This window comes from Dermacentor albipictus, chromosome 8 (assembly GCF_038994185.2).
Source record: "Dermacentor albipictus isolate Rhodes 1998 colony chromosome 8, USDA_Dalb.pri_finalv2, whole genome shotgun sequence".
NCBI lineage: Eukaryota > Metazoa > Arthropoda > Arachnida > Ixodida > Ixodidae > Dermacentor > Dermacentor albipictus.
Window position 1 is genome coordinate 28459521 of NC_091828.1, and position 19338 is coordinate 28478858.

Genomic DNA, 19338 nt, shown 5'->3' on the forward strand with positions numbered 1-19338 from the left:
CTTTTCAGAAGTAGACTGAGGACTTCCTGTAGCAAGTCTACGATGTCGAAGTTGGTGCCAATGAACAGGACATCACCGAGGTATACACGGACACCACACATTGCATGTCGCCGCTTGTTGTCGAAATATCTTTTGCATAACTTCATGAAGAGTTGCAGAGGCGCTGTTAGTACCAAACGCCATTCTTGCTCAACCAAAGGTGTCATGGTGGGTTATGAATGACGCTTTAGGCTGATCTTTTTCTCGTACCCCAATTTTCCAGTAGGTGAATTTGAGGTCTAGGCATCCGTAGAGGGAGTTGCCAGCGATGTCGTCGGTAGCGTCCTCGGCACAAGGCGGCGGCCGTGCAATGTGACAGTCGGTTTACCGAGAGGGAGATAATTCAAACAGAGCCGCTTTTTGGTGCCTCTTGAAACAACTACTCCAGGAAGGGCCTATGGGCTTTAAGGATGGCAAGACGACATAGGTTTGCTGCTCAATGATTGTTCTATCAGCAGCAGCATAACGGTACCATTGTCGGCTATACCGCACGCCTGTAGAGGCAAGATTGAGGGCGTGTTCAGCTCCCTCGTAGAGGCACAGATCATCGTCGTCGGTGGCCAAGAGCTTTATAAGTTGCTGAAGGAGATCTCGGACGATGGCTGTTTGTTCTTGGTTTCGCTCTTCTTGGTGTCACTCAGGATGGAACTTGTTTCTTCCATTGTTGAGTTGCTTGAATAGCTGGGTCGCTCGGCTGTCTTTTCATTGATGCTGCTTTCGGCAACGGCTTTATTATGGCACGCCAGTGAAAGCTACGATGGCTGGTTGACATCTGGAAGTGGGTTGAGCTGTAGGCCTCCAGTGGCAAAGTAAGTGAAGGCAAATGGGGACTGGGTCAGCGTGTAAACAGCGCGGCGTTCGACATCCTCGAGAGCGCTTTTATTGCGATAGCAATTATATCGAATTCGCCGTCACTGTCAGCGTCGCCGTGATGTTCCGTATAAATTACAAGGGCAACAACAATGTCCCCACGCGTCGTATGCTCTATGTACAAATGAAAGCACGCGAGAGAAGCCGATGATCGCGGCTCAATCTGGCGTGCGCGAGCGAAGAAAGCTGAGAGTAAACGCGCTGTGTTCCGTCGCGCGAAAGGCCGTGCGGGAATGCGAGGAAAGCAGGGGGGGGAGGGTGGCTTAGTGCTCCCGCAGGAACAGCGCATTTCGCGATCGGGCGCAAAGGCAACTGTCGATTGCGGCTCAATCTCGCGCGCCATATGTGGAGGTAACCGGGGAGGCAGCGCGAGAGGTAGGGGGGGGGGGGTGGCTGCGACTCCGCCACCAAGTGTGTACTTTGGAGGGCCGCGCGCGTTCGCGCGCGCCGTATTTGAAAGGGATTTCCTGACGGCTCATATCTCTGTGCGCGCTGTCTTCTCGCTACTCTTGCGTTCATGTTGTCGCGCTTGGCCACACCAGTGTTTTGACAGCGAGTGTCCGTGCTTATCGTGTGTTATGTGTTCATGTTTGCTTTCGCGCGCTGACACCATGCTTGTTATTTCAGTTAGCAAGGGAATGCTTTCAAGTTTATACGGCCGATAAAACTACTATCCTTCGTAGCGCTGTCTACTAATTTGCTATCGCAATCGATGCTTCCCTTTGGGGGCAAAACTGGGCGAAGCCAACCGTCTGCAACGACGGAGATTGTTGGCTTTGACCAAGGCGACAAGGCAGAGGATATAACGAAGTCTTCACCCAATATTGCGATCTTAGAGCCACTGTATGGGAAGGCATCGACTTCTCCGACAGCTGCGACGTGAGCTTCTATCACGGCACATTGCACAAATGATCCTCCAAGGCAAGAAAGGGTAGTGGTATGCGGTTTCGTGTTGCCTGGAAGTTGTTGACGCGGAGCTCTGGGCTCATGAAGTGCACTTGGCAGCCAAGTCATCTAACCGTCGGCAATTAATGCACGTTGGTCTATTTAGCTCCTGGCCTGCGCGGTATCCAGGCGCACGGTGTTCGGAAGAAATTGCCTCATATCTAGCCTCTTGTTCCCTGGGTGGTAAGCTAAGAACCCGGATGAGCTGTGGCGGTGGCGCGGGTCGTCGAACAGCGGTTGGCTGGGATAAGCGTGGGATGTGCACAGGACAACAGGAGCTCTTCAGTGTCTTGGAAACTGTACTGGCGCACTATAACTTAAAACTATTTCAATATGTTTTTATTCCATTTGACTGACGTAAAATTTACGTAACCGCCATCGCAAGTATCGGGCGGTAACAGGCAGAATCGCTTTGGCAGCCCAATGAAACGCTCTGCTCGTTTATAAGAGGTCCTTTTTGTTTGCTTTCAAAAGAAATAACATTGCCTATATTGAGCAGTTTTCCCTATCTAATTGGCTGACAAGAGGTGAAGAGCACGCTCAAGTGGAGACGGTTTCTATGGGGCCGAGCCAGCACACTGAAAATGGATAACTGGATGAAGAGGGAGGAGCCGGCGTCTGCGATTAGTCCGCTTTCCCTCACTTATGTTGCGGTGGCTTGTCTAAAATCGCAGCGGCGTGCTACGGAAGGTTAAAAGTGCCGCTAAAACGAATCCTCAACAAAGAACAGCTAGCAGAACGGTGTCGTATACGTGCTGAAAGGGCTCGATAACGTTATACGGCCAAGCAAAAAGTTTAGTTATACGCAAATAAACCCATGCTCTCCGGCAGGTGCGAGTAGCCAGTGCCTGAGCCATTGGCGGCAGTTATGTTCTATTCCTTTCAGAAATGAATAGTCTCCAGCTATTTAGAAAAAATCCAGTTTTTTTTGGCATAGTAATGCATCTCTAACGCGTACACCTTACTTTAACGCAAGGAGTTTTCGCGGTTTTGTGACGGCGAGTGACATGCAGGTGAAGTGGGTGCAGCCTGAAACCTTTTTGACCAATAGCAGAGGATTAATGACGAAAAGGCATCGAATCAGAAATAATTACTTTTTGTTTGTTCAGTCGAATCATGCATAATCAGTGTGTACATGTCATGTCACATTGTGAGCTTTGGCAGTTTTGGTGAAGTCACAGGACAAACAGGCGAAATTCGTGTGGTCCAAAAAAGTTTTAGACCAATCGCACACCACTGACTGCAGAATTGGAATAGAAAAGTTTTGAATTACATTACGTTATAGTGCCCTTGCACATCGCGAGAAGCGGACGAGGCGGTCATGGTCACAAGTACAATTAACCTCGCTCACAATGCTTAGCAAATCAGCAGCAGTTTTCGGTTGCTGCACTGAACTCACGCCAGAGCCACTTGGTCGTCGTGTATCCCTTTCATGAGATAATGGATGCGTTCTTTCTCAGGGGTCGTCACCGGAAAGCTGGTAATTGTCCTGGGTTCGGAAACGGCGTAGCTTAACAAGGTTTCGCCTATGTTTTGTGCCCGCTCGGCTACTCGTTCTTGCCGCTGTATAAATGAAAGTTTCTCAAAGAACTGGGTCAGAAACCCGCACTTCTATTCAAGCTATGTTGTGAACTGGCTGCCTGATGTCAGTTCCCAATCCGCTGCAGCACCCCGTAGTTTAGAATCAGCGATTGTTAAAAGTAGACAGTTTTTGTTACACGTACGTAGAGGCTTCACGTACGCAAACGTGAAAAGCCTACGTACCTTACGCGCACGCCATCTGAAACGCTTTTAGCTACACGTACGCGGCGCACGCAAATAGGGACCCTGTAGCCACATCTATCGGGAAATGCGAGCACGGCGGTAGCCAAATCTATCCGGTCGCCGTGTTTCAATGCAAGCCGTCTGCGCGTGCGCGGCCCGCTATCGCTTGTTCGTGATCTCGCGGAACTCCCCGCGAAGCTGTCTACGTGCGCAAGAAACGCACGCAAAGAATTGAATCTCACGTACGTCCGTGAGACGCGCGCGCGCCCGCTACGTTCTACGCATGCGCACTGCTCACACGTAGAAGCTCTACGTACGCAAAGCTTCTACGTACGTGCAACTGAGCTTCTACGTGTCAGCAGTGCGCATGCGTAAAACGTAGCGGGCGCGCGCTCGTCTCACGGACGTACGTGAGATTCAATTCTTTGCGTGCGTTTCTTGCGCACGTAGACAGCTTCGCGCGGGAGTTCCGCGAGATCACGAACAAGCGATAGCGGGCCGCGCACGCGCAGACGGCTCGCATCGAAACACGGCGACGGGGTTGAATAGGCTACCGCCGTGTTCACATTTCCCGATAGATGTGGCTACGGGGTCCCTCTTGGCGTGCGTCGCGTACGTGTAGCTAAAAGCGTTTCAGATGGCGTGCACGTAAGGTACGTAGGCTTTTCACGTTTGCGTACCTGAAGCCTCTACGTACGTGTAACTAAAACTGTCTGCAGTCTAGTGTTGATGGTGCGCAAAACGCAAGCTGCTGTGTGCGTTCGAGATCCTCGATTTGGTGAGCAGGGAAGCCAGCGCCAACGCTGAACGCGGGGACGGTAGCGGATAAGTCAGGCAGCGTGGTGACGTTGATGGGTGGGATGGGTGCAAGATACGCGGTGAACGCCAAGTGTTGTTGTAGAAACGCTATGAGTAGTTGTGTGTTTTGCACTGAGCCCGGTGTAAAGCGTGGCATGGCTGGCATCGTCGGTTGGATTGTAGCGGAACCATGTGCATGCTTGAAACTAGCAGAAGTTGCGTCCGTTGACCCACGTGCTGTTTTCTCGGCAATGTCAGCTAGTAGACGCTGAATGAGCTCGTCTTTTGAACTCGAGGTGTCGAGCTCGCGCTGTGCCAATCATTCTCTGATGACGTCGGCTGCGAATTCGATGAGATCGGCGGCAGTAGCCTCTTCGCAGTTGATAAGGGGCATGGCGATGGCGAGGCGATGGGCCGGTTGCTTTGTCTAGGTGGATGAAGACGTAAATACTGGGCTGGGTTGAAAAGTCGTGGCGAGAAGGCTATCGTACAGTTCGTAGAGTCGACTGCGCCATATGCGAGCGGGAAGAGGTTTAATGTGTTCAAGATAGCATCGACTTACAAGGAAAGGGACATAACACACACGCGCCAAGCTTTGGCATCGCACACACACAGCGTCTGCTCCTCATAGACCCCCGTTGCCCTTCTACTGGCCACTCTATAGCTATATGGGGCGGAGCAGCACAGGCGATGAGGCGCAGGAGTAGGAAAGGGTTCAGTGGGTAGCAAACTTCACAATAAAAAAAAAGGAAGTTAGCGCAGAAGTGAACACTAGGCTGCCGCATGGTTGTGCACCATTGAGCAAGAAGCAGCTAATTTCTGTAGACACCACGCGCCACGAAACTTTGAACTAACCAGAGGCACACGAAACATTCAAATCAGCCGCAATACAGGGTCAGAACTGTCAATCGACGCCATAACAATCAAATTAACATAACTATATGTACAACACAATAGATTGGCTTGTTTGTGCTGCTGCCTTGACCATACAAGGGTTTAAATACTAATTTCAGATTCGAATTAGCGGCAAGACAGACACGCCTCCTAAATACAATGTCACTATTATTCGTTGAAGGAATTGTTGGAGAAAGTTATCAAATCAAATATTATTTTAATAAACGCAGCTAAATTGTACAAAAACTGGCTCATACTATTACAACGTAACCGCATTTCTTTCCTAAACTGAGCCCGCGTACGGCAGCAAAGCAACTTTGATAAAACCGCGCTTAGCAACAATAGCGTAACTCTGGTTAAAGCTGCCCGTGTGAGGGAGGTATTGCGCGAATAAATCACGCCGCAGCATGAGTATCGGCAAACCGAGAAAGGGGGAGCGAGTTCCGAAGCGTCGTTAATGCCCCTCAATAAAAATAAAAAGTAGCGCCATCATTTGAATCTTTCCTGGTCAAAACATACTGACACTGTAATGGCTAATTGTCTTCACAAATTGTTCACCCTCAGACGGTCGCAAAGATTCACCACACCAGCTGTCCGCCTTCTGGCATATAATACAATAGTTCCTCCTATTTTAGAATATGCAGTAACCATTTGGGACTCTTACACAAAAACAAATATTGAAAAATGAGAAAGAATTCAAAAGAAAGCTGTCCGATTTACCTACAATTTCTACGGTCGCACTTCTATAACAGGCCTCCTTAAACGTAGTGCCTTCTCTTCGAATACAGAACAAACTGGTGTTTCCCGATTAAAATGCTTTTTTTCAATTTATAAATGACCACTACCATATTGATACCTCGCACATTTTAACACCTTTAACTGGTTATGCTACTCGTCACAAACACTCCCTAGCAGTACCCCGTTAACACGGCACAACGGCTTCAAATGCTCTTATTTTACAAGAACAATAGTTGATTCAAATAAACTTCCTGATGAAGTCGTTACACAAAGTTCTTTATTGCGTCTTCAGGCGCACTTGCATTCATGACTCAACCGCACATGGTTTACTTGCTCCTTTTTTCATGCATTCTGTCTTTTTGCCATGCTGAATTCAAGCGTCGGCATGATTGCTTGAACTGTATGTTTGTATGAATGTACTTACATGTTTCCCACCTGCTAAGATCTTGTAAAAGATCGCAGCATCTATAAATAAATAAATAAGTAAATAAATGAATAAATAAAATATTGCCGCCGTCCTCCTCCCCTGCACTTTCCCTCGATGCTCGGCCCACCCGTTGGCCGAATGCCGTCGCGTGCTCTCCGGCGCTGTTTTCTTGCTTCTTTTTTGTTTCCACCGAGATCGTGGTGCCAAACATTGCGAGCGTCATACGCAGGCGCCACCTTCCGCGACTCCTTTGTTCTTTTTCAGCCTAGTGCCGTGTTTGCGATGGCGTGTTACTGTACCTTCGGGTGCAGCACACGTGAGAGCGACAGCAAGCGGCTTTCCGTATTCCATCTGGCAAGCGAGACGCGGAACGGAGCAAGGTCTGGTTTCAAAGAATCAGCCGGACTGATTTCAACCCAACGCAATGATCTTGGCTATGTGAGGTAAGTGAGCTATCCTTCGCCCATCACTCATCTCATATGCTGTCACTTGTATACGGCTTCATTGGTTTTTCGTTCTCCTAAGTGCCGCATATTCACGCTGCGTTTATTCGCAACTTTCGTGCCCGACTTCAGTCATGTCGTCTTCGAACGCACGTGCTCTTTATCCACCCAGTCATACATTCCATGGCGTTGTCTTTGTTTAGCCTGAATGTATGCGAAATGCACATTTTGAGTATAGCGCCGCACGTTGCGAAGGGGTGACGGTACATAGGCAAACAGGTGCGCTGATGAAGTTCCGATCATTACAAGCCGTTATCGCCCCTTGGCGCCTTTCGCATCCGCGACGAACCGCTATGAACGGTCACCAAACGTACTCGGGCGGCGTCACCACCGTGCGGACCTTGAAAGCGATCTTCGATGCCGACGAAGGATGCGAACTGCCGATGTAGCATCGCGCTTTTTGTTCCCACCGCTTACTTAACGTTGAAGAGATACGGCGGCGAACGCGGAGAGCGTCTTCGGAGAGCGTCTGCTAGTTGAGCACCGCGTAGGGCTGGTCACGGTCGCCAGAAGAAGGAGTGAATGCTGGCGCAGGAGGAGGAGAGAGGAGATGGCGCCACTTTTATTTCGTTTACGGGGTTTTAAGCGTCGTGGCTTCCTTCTCCCACGTGATCACCTTCTGTGTCACGACGCCGCAACACATGCACCTTCTAGTAAAGCAAACCAAAAGAGATTAGAAAAGAATGTAAGGTCATCATTTAGGACACTCTGAGGCTTGTAAGTATCTCACTGTGGCGTGCCGCTCACTGAGAAGGTGAAGACATTCATTAGCTACCGCAGTGCTGTGGCTCAAGCAGCTGAACTCGTCGGCATCCCTCCTCGAAGACATCGTCTTTCCCGCTCTCCGTACTTGCCTTTTTTATCTGGTTTGAGATACAAGTTGACCTAATGGCCGAATTGGGAACCTCACCAGAACTATTGGTTCAGTGGAGCACATGAAACAACTGTTTGTTTTTGCCGTGGAACAGAACAGGCACGGCCGATTTCAGAAGAGCAAGCATCTCTTCCGATGTGGCCGCAGTTTCCTGCGCATGCCCATCGTACGCATGTTTCCAGATTCCAGCACACAGTGCAACTTGTGAGTCGTAACAATCTGCTAGTAGCGTGCACCGGCTGAAAAAGTAGTTGCTTGAACAATCGTGCAAACTTTGAACACGCGCTGTCACATTATATGCTAGAGTTATTTCGTCCGAACCGGCGACCGTTATTTCTTTCGGTTCGGGTTCAGTTCCGCCCAAGATTGCGGTTTTTGTTTGGTTCGACCCCAAGGATCCAACCGACATGTAAGAATCTTTTGTCAAGAAGCTTTTGTGAAGCAGGTACATAAATGTCATGCAGCTGATTATATTCTGAACAGCATTTTGCACTTTGACCGTTGCTTACCTGCCAGTGAAGACGACAAGACACAGAGACCCCCACCACGTGACCCACGTCACCGCACATTATATTGTATCTGCGACTGGCCTGGCCTTCTATGACACTGTATCAAATGTAGGCCCTCTGACTAGAATTGGCTGACTTTGAAGATAGTGCAACAGTAAACTGCATTTTGCTCGGTGAAAGGCACACAAGGAGATGCGCCCAACCCCAAACCCTAAGAAAGTCGTGATAGAGAGGCTTATGTTAAAGAAATAATAAAATAATTGCGACATTGAAGACCTGTGCTCGTTGCAATCAGGATATTTAGGTAACATTATTTTTATCACTGAGTAAATTTGTAAAGAACAAGTCCTGCAGCTAGGACACCTAGGGAATTGAACATGGTAGAGGTGTGTGGCGTCTCACCTATTCTGCAAGACAGTAGCACGCAGGCACAGTAAAAGAAGTGCATGGAGTCTTCGCAAAAAAACAATAAAAAATTTCACTGAGGATATGTATAACAAAACTGATTTTCGAACTGCTTTCAACGTGGTTTGTAGCATTCACTTGAATAGGAAGTGCATAACTTACGGAGTAGAATGGCCTGGTTACTTGTGCCGTCTGCAATGAGAAAAGAAGGAACATGTAGGCAGGCGATCTTTTGATGATTGCAATATCGTATTATTATATTAGAGTACTTTAGAACAGTGTTCGTATGTGCGTTATATACAAACTCTGACAAACGCTACTGTTGAACTCAAACACAAAGCATTCAAAACAAAACGGTAAAAAGCAAAGCGCCTCTTGGTGCTTTGTGCTAAAGACCTACAAGCCAAGACAATCCATTAAAAACCACCTCGCTGTAGCTATGCCGAAGAGTCTCATCAGGCCTATGGACGCCAGAACGACTGAACGTTTTCAGAAATAGAACGTGCTAAACGCTCAAACTCTTACTTGAGGTAAGTTTAGTGGAAAAGAAAACTCATTTCAAAAGGTACTGGTTGTCAGCGGTCGAGAGCGCTAGCGATCATGACAACTTACACTGAAGCGGGAACTAGGGCGGTGGCCATATTCGACAATACTATTTTTTAGCGTGGGCTAACATTAGATCTGTCGGATTCACCTGTTCACGTCGTGTCCCACCACAAACGAGTCTCAGGTGGGACCCGACGAGATACGAAATTTTGCTCCTATGCTTCAGCGGTGGAAGCACAATACTACACTCGAAGCGAATGTCGAGGTGTACGGGCGCTTGAGAAAGTGAATATATCCGAGCCGTATGAATGTGTTGTACTGGTGGTACCAAAACACAACGTGAAAGAACATTTCCATGAACGCTTTCTTGAAAGAATTGCTGATGGTGGAATAAAAGCCACCTTAAGGACCACATGTAGACGCGAATTAATGTCAAACGCGCCACATTCCTGACGCGTTTCGTTGGTCGCGGGATGAGCCTTCTGTTGCGACGCTCTTTCAGCGACCGAAAATCCACAAATTTCTGATGGCTCATGCGCATCATGTGTGAAAACACAGAGAGATAAGCAGTAAATCAGTTGATTAGGACCACGCGCGGATAAATCGAACAAAGAATGTTAGGCGTAACCTTAAGAGACGGGAGAGAGCGGTGTGTATCGGAGAACAAGCGGGGATAGCCGATATTCTAGTTGACATTAAGAGAGAAAAAAAAAGGAGCCGGCCTGGCCATATAAGGCGTAAGGAAGATAACCGGTGGGCCATTAAATGTATAGAAATGATGCCGAGGAAAGGGAAGCGCAGTCGAGGACGACAGAAAATTAGGTGGGGTGATCAAATTAGTAAATTTGCAGGTGCAAACTGGAATGAGCTAGCATAAGACAGCCGTAATTGGAGATCGCTTGGAGTGACCTTTGTATTCCAGTGGACGTCAAAAGATAAGCTGATGATGGTGAGTTGATAACGAGTTATGAGGGGTACGTTATATGCGTCTTATCGCAGTCGATAATGGTTGATGCGGATGGATAAGGTCCTCAGAGCGATAAGGGCTTATAATGGATCAATTCTGATAATGTTGTTACGGGCTCGATAATGTTGGATAAGGGTTGATATGAACAAATAAAAGTTGATATGGGTCAGGTCATGTACGATAACGTTGATAAAGGCAGATAAGAGTTAACAAAGAACACATCGATTGCGATAGGCTTGACAACGACCGATAAGCGTTGATAAAGGTCGGACTGAGTCCGATGAAGCTTCTAACAACTGATCAGGGTTTCTAACGGTTAGATCTAGTCCCATACTGTTAACAATCGATAAGTGTCGATATGATTTATACTGGTAGGATTTAGTTTGGTAACATTGATAATGACACCGGGCAGCATTGAGATGAGTGGCACAGTGGCAAGTGGCACAGTGCTTACGCATGCTTAGACCAATTCAGGGAAGTTTCTACCATAATTTCTTTATTAAGAACAGCAGAAAAAAGTAAGCTCATTGCTCTGGAAGGTTATTGCTCTGGAAACTGGAAGTTTATTTGAAATTCTCGAGCCATTTTATACCTCTTTACAAATATGAAAAAAACTTCAAATAAACTTCCAGTTGGCAGTCGGCACTTGCCTGTGGTATTTGTTTCTTCGCGTCCTTATTTTATTCGCAATGTTCAATCTCAGTTCCCACAAAGAGATTTTAACGCGATAGCGTTAGAAGCCCTTTGGGACAATTTGGTGTCGCCATCGGTGTCCGGCGTCCTGGTGAGTGAAAATTGCCGTGTACATATAGGCTAGGTATATGCGATGGCTTGCTATATGACATGCAGTATATGTGGGCTATATTGCCACACCATTCTATCGCTAAAATTGCCCACACCTTGTCGTATTCTACACAAAGTTATTCCTCGAAAGTTTGAGAATGACAACCCGCAAACAAATCTCATGAAACAGAACACAGACAGCTAATGCCTTTTATGTTAAGTCTTCTCAGACTGAAATATTAAAAGTGCGAAACAATAACAGAAACCTGAAAATGATGTAACGTTTTTGCCGCGGCTGTGCACCACCTCCAGGATCGGCCGACGCAAGAGGCCGACTTTCTACCAGAAATCTCCCCTTCGTGCATAGCGCTCGCTGCCAGCGTCTTCCGGTAAACATTACAGTTGTTTAAGCTGGATTTGCCGGGAAGCGTGGGAAGCAGTCAAGGATCTTTGAATGCTATCGCGTTCCACTCTTAACGTCGAAGCTTAAGTGTGCTCCAACTTTTCAACTGCGCTTACGCTCAGATGCTGCTGCTTCGGATGCAGTTGAAACTGTTATTAGGGAGGGTTAGAAAAAAACGCGAATCAGCCCTGCACCTTCACTAAACCTTTTGAAATGAACGGCATGGGTCAGGGGGCGCCATTGGTACACCGCTGATATCAATGTCAGAATTGCAGCAGCCCTTGAAATAGTCCAGATGATGAAAGTGTATCGAAGAGGCCTATTGGGGCTTGCGTTACACTGTTAACATAGCGTACGTAAATAGAAGTTAATCAACCAGCGTAAGACAGGTGACACAAGGAACTATAATATGGATAGAATTGAACATGCTCTCAGGAACGGAGGAAGCCTAAAAGCAGTGAAGAAGAAACTAGGAATCGGCAAGAATCAGATGTATGCGTTAAGAGACAAAGCTGGCAATATCATTACTAATATGGATAAGATAGTTCAAGTGGCTGAGGAGTTCTATAGAGATTTATACAGTATCAGTGGCACCCACGATGCTAATGGAAGAGAAAATAATCTAGAGGAATTTGACATCCCACAAGTAACGCCGGAAGAAGTAAAGAAAGCTTTGGGAGCCATGCAAAGGGGGAAGGCAGCTGGGGAGGATCAGGTAACAGCAGATTTGTTGAAGGATTGTGGGCAGATTGTTCTAGAAAAACTGGCCGCCCTCTGTACGCAATGCCTCATGACTTCGAGAGTACCGGAATCTTGGAAGAACGCGAACATAATCCTAAACCATAAGAAATGGGACGCCACAGACTTGAGAAATTATAGACCGATCAGCTTACTGTCCGCTGCCTGCAAAGTATTTACTAAGGTAATCGCAAATAGAATCAGCAACACCTTAGAATTCTGTCAACCAATGTACCAGGCAGGATTCCATAAAGGATACTCAACAATGGATGATATTCACACAATAACTCCGTTGATAGAAAAATGTGCGGAATAGGACCAACCCTTATATATAGCTTTCATTGATTATGAGAAAGCGTTTGATTCAGTCGAAACCTCAGCAGTCATGGAGGCATTACGGAATCAGGGTGTAGACGAGCCGTATATAAAAATACTGAAAGATATCTATAGCGGCTCCACAGCCACCGTAGTCCTCCATAATGAAAGCAACAAAATCCCAATAAAGAAAGGCGTCAGGCAGGGAGATACGATCTCTCCAATGCTGTTCACAGCGTGTTTACAGGAGGCATTCAGAGATCTGGATTGGGAAGAAGTGGGCATAAGAGTTAATGGAGAATACCTTAGTAACTTGAGATTCGCTGATGATATTGCGTTGCTTATAATTCAGGGGACCAATCGCAAGGCATGCTCACAGACATGGAGAGGCAAACCAGAAGGGTGGGTCTAAAAATTATTCTGCAGAAAACTAAAGCAATGTTTAACAGTCTCGGCAGTTTACGATAGGTAGCGAAGCACTGGAAGTGGTAAGGGAATACATCTACTTAGGGCAGGTAGTGACTGCGGATCCGGATCATGAGACTGAAATAATCAGAAGAATAAGAATGGGCTGGGGTGCGTTTGGCAGGCATTCTCAGATCATGAACAACAGGTTGCCATTGTCCCTCAACAAAAAAGTGTATACCAGCTGTGTCTTACCAGTACTCACGTACGGGCAGAAACCTGGTGGCTTACAAAAAGGGTACTACTTAAATTGAGGACGACGCAATGAGCTGTGGAAAGAAGAATGATGCGTGTAACGTTAAGGAATAAGAAGAGAGCAGATTGGGTGAGGGAACAAACGCGAGTTAATGACATCTTAATTGAGATCAAGAAAAAGAACTGGGCACGGGCAGGACATGTAATGAGGAGGGAAGATGGTCATTAAGAGTTACGGACTGGATTCCAAGGGAAGGAAAGCGTAGCAGGGGGCGGCAGAAAGTTAGGTGGGCGGATGAGACTAAGAAGTTTGCAGGAACGACATGACCACAATTAGTACATGAGCGGGGTAGTTAGAGAAGTATGGGAGAAGCCTTTGGCCTGCAGTGGGCTTAACCAGGCTGATGATGATGATGATGATGATGATGATGACGTAAATCACAGAAACCCCATAACATATGCGCCACGCACAATCACGACAAAGCTATTTCTTTAGGTTGGTAATGAGCTCGCGCGTACTTGGAAACGCCGTACAAAAACGGTTTATTTTACATACTGTGGACACAGCGAGCCTGCTTTGTCGCGTTATCAAAAGAAAAATGAAACTGCAGTAACTACTCACTAATGAAATCTATCGCGTATAATATATTTCTTGTGAGGAAGACACACGCACGCACGCACGCGCGCGCGCACACACACACACACACACACACACACACACACACACACACACACACACACACACACACACACGCACGATTTCGATTGATCTGGATAACAGTAAGTAGGATTACTTTACCGGTGTGGGCTCGAGGGTGCAATATATTTGTCATCAATAATCGTCAGCCTATTTTATGTCCACCGTAGGACGAAGGCTTCTCCCTGGAATCTACAATTACCTTTATTACTCTTGTTCTCCGACAACGGATTCCAACTTGCACCTGCGAGTTTCCTAATTTCATCACCCCCCCTCGTCTAATGCCGTCTTCGGGTACGCTTCCCTTCTCTTGGTACCCATTCTGTAACCGTACGCATTACACGACCTGCCCAACTCCATTTCTTTCTAATAATGTCAATTAGAATATAGGCTATCCCTGTTTGCTCTCTAATCCACACAGGTCTCTTCCTGTCTCTTAATTCGTACCATCGCTCTTTGTGCGGTCCTTTACTTGTTTTCGTGCTTTTTTGTCGGTCTCCAAGTTTCTGCCCCATATGTTAGCAGCGGCAGAATGCACTGAGTGTACATCTTTCTTTTCAATCACACTGGTAAGCTTCCAGTCACGATCTCACAATGTCTGCCGTATGCACTCCAAACAGAAACTTTAACAGAGAGAGTGTGTAGCAGTAGGGTTGAACATTATTATGCAGACGACAATCATAATGACCAATAGCCTGGCAAGGGGAACAAGAGTTCAGGATCACCAGTCAATGTCTAGAATCTCTGAAGGAGTACGTTTACCTAGGTCAATTACTCACAGGGGACCATTATGATAGCAAGGAAATTTACAGAAGAATAAGTGCAAAATATTATTTCTCCTCAAAATCGGTTAGTCTGTGCAAATAATACCAGGGTGGATTCCAGGAGGCATATAACGTAAAAATATTCCCATATGTTTCTATTCCAATCTCCTGACGTCAAATTTACGTAACCGCCGAGGCAAGCATCGGGTGGTCACCCGCGGCCTTGTGTGAGAAGTCCAATCAAACGCTCTCCTCGTTTATAGGAGGTCAGTTTTTTTTAAATGAATAGTATTGCCTACAGTGAGTGGTTTTTCTTATTCCATTGGCTTACAAGAGGCGAGGAGCACGCTTAAGTGGGGATGGTTTCAGTAGGGCCAAGGACAGCGTAGCGAATATGAATTACCGGATGACGAGGGTGGTGCCGCCATCTGCGATTGGTATACTTTCACGTACATAGCTTGTGGTGGCTGGCTGAACATTGCGGCATCGTGCAACGAAAGTTCAAGAATGCCGCTAAAACGGATCCTCATCAAAGAAGTGTTGGAAGAGCGAGGTCATAAATAAACGTGCCGAAAAGGCTCGATAACGTTAGACGGCCATGCAAGAAGTTGATTATACGCAAATAAATACATGGTCTCTCGCAGGTGCGAATAGCCAGTGCCTGGGCGATCGGCGGGAAGCCATCTTTTATTTCTTTCGGAAGGGTGTGCTCTCCAGCTACTCAGACAAAAAATTCAATTTTGTTCGGTGTATATACGCATCTTTAATGCGTGCATGTCAATTTGACGCGGTGAGATTGCGCGGTTTTGTGACGTCGCGTGACAGACAGGCGATGTGGGCGCAGCCTGAAACCTTTTAACCAATAGCAGAGGGCTAAGGGCGAGAAGGCGCCTCATCAGAAATAATTTTTTTATTCGATGTATTTATGCATAAGCAGCGTGTACACGTCATAGCAGATGGGGTGCTATCGCGGTTTTCATGACGTCGCGTGACAGACAGGTGAAGTGGGGGTGGCCCGAACATTTTTTGACCAATCGTGGATGGCTGAGTGCAGAATTGGAACAGAAAAGGTTTGAATAGCTTTATGTTATAGGGCCCCAAGATAGTTCAAGCATACTTCAATAGTTCAAAGCATACTAAGCTCCTCGCATTCTATTCTCGAACATCTGACCCGAGTTCAATGAAGTCCTGATGAACTGCTGCAGAACTTATTCTGTTGTAGCGCAAACTGAACGAAAAGGACAACAAAAAGGCACGTATGACACACACAGTGTTCATCTGTCCTTGGCGTTCAGCTTGCGCTGCAACAAAATAAGATATACCGTACCAACAAGCCCCTATAGCTATGTTCATTGTGCTGCAGAACGTTTTTCTTATGTTTGCTTTTCCCCCGTCCTGATCTGGATTGTGGATCGTTGCTTCTGAAACTAAATTGAGGACGATCAAGAACAAAATGCCGCTGACGAGATAAATGCGGAATAAAACGTACAGCCATTAACGGAAATGCTCGCAAATCATTTGAGATATACTTGGAATGACGGATTACCGCCATTTGTTTTGTGTATAACGCCGAAGAAGTGAAATCTACATAAACCATACAGCACTGACTAGCAACATGTATTTACTATTAGACTTGAAATTATGCTTATTCAGGAACAAAAAAAACATTAAGCACAGTTAGAGAGCACAAAAATAGGAAATGTAAGAAAAGAGAGTGAGTCGTTGAATGAAATTATTTACAGAGCAGTAAGTGTGGCGAGAAACCATTTTCGAAGACTGTGTAGCATTATAGGACGCAACATTTCCTACCGAGTTAGTGTTGTATCGCGTTGTTACCGCGACATGTTTCACTCCATCCGTCGTCGTAACCTTGTTCAGAATCTTATTACGCGGCCTAAATTTCCACTTTTCTTGTTGCTGTGTCATTGTACTACGCTCATCTTCGCAACCCATGCGGCACTCGGCAAGGCCATTGATCTTAGTTGTGTGAGCTACTTACGACTGCACCGTGGTGCTTGCGGCAGAGCTTCCGAACGACACATTCGATGTCGGGGCACTGCAGTGACTCACGTGTAGCGTCCATTATCTTGACGATCTATGGAAAGAAACGTCGTTCAGTTTATGCAGAGAGTCCACAAACACGATATAACTATGGTAGTCTGGTCATGCATGCTACGGTTAGTCAGCCCATTGAGAAGAAAATTATTTTGTTGACAATTTATTGACTAATGGATGACTGAAGCAGCAGGACGATGAAACAGCAGAATGACTGACCGTCATCCTCCTGTTTCGCCAACTGTAACGGGGTCGGGACCTCGTCAAGCTGCTCAAACTTTCAGCCCCGTACTCCTCCTATCCAAAGGAAGTAAAGTTTATTGATTGATTGATTGATTGATTATTAATCCATTGAGCGGAAATAAAGTTTAGCGGCTTATTATTTATACCAATGAGGCTTATTTGGAGCTCTTCTGTTATTGCACTGGGACATTCTTGTACATAAAAAGAAAAAAAATGCCGCAAGCATTTGGTAGTAAGTGCGGTAGTACTTGTGGTAGTAAGTTAGGTAGTTAGTAAGCATGAAAAATATATCTTTGAATTGTTTACCGACCACACAAAGTAAAAATAAATCATATCAATCCTGATGTCCGCGAGTCAGCGTTGTTGCTTATTTGAAAGATCGTTTTGAACATGCTATTCAGCTCGTGACCTCTGTTTTGTTGCCGGTTTTATTAGTAGGTTTTTGCTGGCCACAATGACCACGTAGGGACTGTAGCAAGGTGCTCCAGGACCGTTCTTTAGAGCCTTTGTTAACAAGAACCTACGCACACCATATCAAACCAATTGATTGTCAGTAAACTTGCCACAGTAACCGCCTCACAGTACATGTGTATACGATAGGCATCACTGGTCTATAAAAGATGCACGTTGATACAGGAAGTGACAAACCGATCACTATTTGTTGTCGTATTTGTTAACGCTGTGTTCGTGAAACTTTCGAATACAGCGTTTCCATTTTGTAACATTAACGAGCCATACACGTCACCAGCCCTTATTGGCATTGTAGTGTTAACTCACATTTCTATGTGAACAACATGACATTTTTGCATAATATCAAGACGCGATGCGTGCTCTTAGGTAGTAGAATCAGTATGGCAATGCAACCAACTTTCAAACATATGCAGCGGCGTCTACATTATTGCTCCACCAGCGCGTGGTACCACGATTGACAACTTCTGCTATGGTAACACCAATAGTTTTCAATAAAATCGTGCCGTTTTTGTGGAAACATGCGACTGTGCCATCTTTCTTCAGATATATATGATGAACGCTAACACTTCTGCTAACGCTGCAGCCATTTGAATACATTATCTTTAGCCGAAAAGCAATAGCTTACAGTGACTGATGCTCGTAGGTTGTTGAACTAGGGCACCAACAGCTTAACATTATTTATGTGAAGGATAACAAAAAGGATAGTGCTATCACGCATTACGAGCACTCCAGTTACTACGCTTTGGTTACCAGAGAAGGCAATCTGAAAGCCTGTTAAGATACTCTGTCATGCCGAGATATTTGAAAACATGAACCTCTTCGCTTGCTTTTTGCTTTACGCAAGCAACCACTTCCTTGAGTTTCTGGTCGCCGTGGTCTGCAAGAGAAGAAAGAAGCGCTAAGCGGACATTTTATTTTACCATTATTATTGTGGCGAGCAGCGGATTTAAGACTGTTTGCAGCTGAGCTCACAGAACAGCGCTTGTCAAACGTCGCGTAACTCTGGCGCCTACTAACTCACTACTATCATCGCCTGTATGCTATTGCCAAGCACTGCCACATCTAGCTGACGCGTCAGAATCATGCTTACTGTTGGGATTATATTCGGAAAGGTATGTACTGAGAAAATGAGACGGTTAAATTAACTAAGTGAAGCCGTACTGCAGAGTGATCACAGAAAATGAGCGTTAGGTCACAAACCGGATAGAAAAGAGCAAACAGACTCTGCATTGTGGGTTATGTGGGACGCCGTAGAGGGCTTGCAAAGAAAACCATTTTATTTTTGCTTGCCTGCTTTTTAAAGAAGCAACTGCGCTCCCTGACTACTTCGAAGTGGGCAAAAAGGCGTAGATAATGGGGTTCTTGTGCGGGATTGGACGTGGGGTCGTACAGTAATGCAATAATTTAAAGCAGAAATTGCAAGACCATATATATATATATATATATATATATATATATATATATATATATATATATATATATATATATATATATATAAGAATTAGAATGCGAATGATAATTATAAACATCTGGTTTTTAGGGGAGAGTACGGATCCTGAAGCAAGTGAACGTGATATACACAGATGGCACTTCTCTGTGTCTTGCATGCTCCCTTGCTTCGTGATGCGTTCCTTGCGCCAATAAAATATCCAGTAATTTTGACCAGTAACCAGTACGGCATCTGATAGCGAGGCGGCGGCCCCTGCACGGGCACATCTGTGGTGGCTAGCTGCTAACGTGGTTTTACGGAGATACCTTCTCCCATATCACACAAGACCGTTCCACCCACTCTGCTCCGATGAGGCGCGCTAGTGACGGGGCATCGCAGCCAATGGGGGAATCCTACGAGATCATCAGACGCATTGGCGCACTCGACTATGAGGTCGTACCAGACGGCATTTCGCTATCACAGCGGCGCCGCTCACGAGCC

At 46.1% G+C, this 19338-nt stretch overlaps 1 protein-coding gene across 1 annotated transcript in view; it reads right to left on the reverse strand.

Moving 5' to 3' along the window:
* The window catches only part of LOC135905265 (uncharacterized), a 32301-nt gene that overhangs the window by 11141 nt on the left and 1822 nt on the right, over nucleotides 1-19338 (reverse strand). The window contains exons 2-4 of the mRNA XM_065436284.1: nucleotides 18224-18285; nucleotides 16639-16734; nucleotides 8929-8958 (exon numbers count right to left, since the gene is read on the reverse strand). Coding sequence (XP_065292356.1) covers nucleotides 8929-8958; nucleotides 16639-16734; nucleotides 18224-18285 — 188 coding nt within the window. The remainder of the gene's footprint in view (nucleotides 1-8928; nucleotides 8959-16638; nucleotides 16735-18223; nucleotides 18286-19338) is intronic.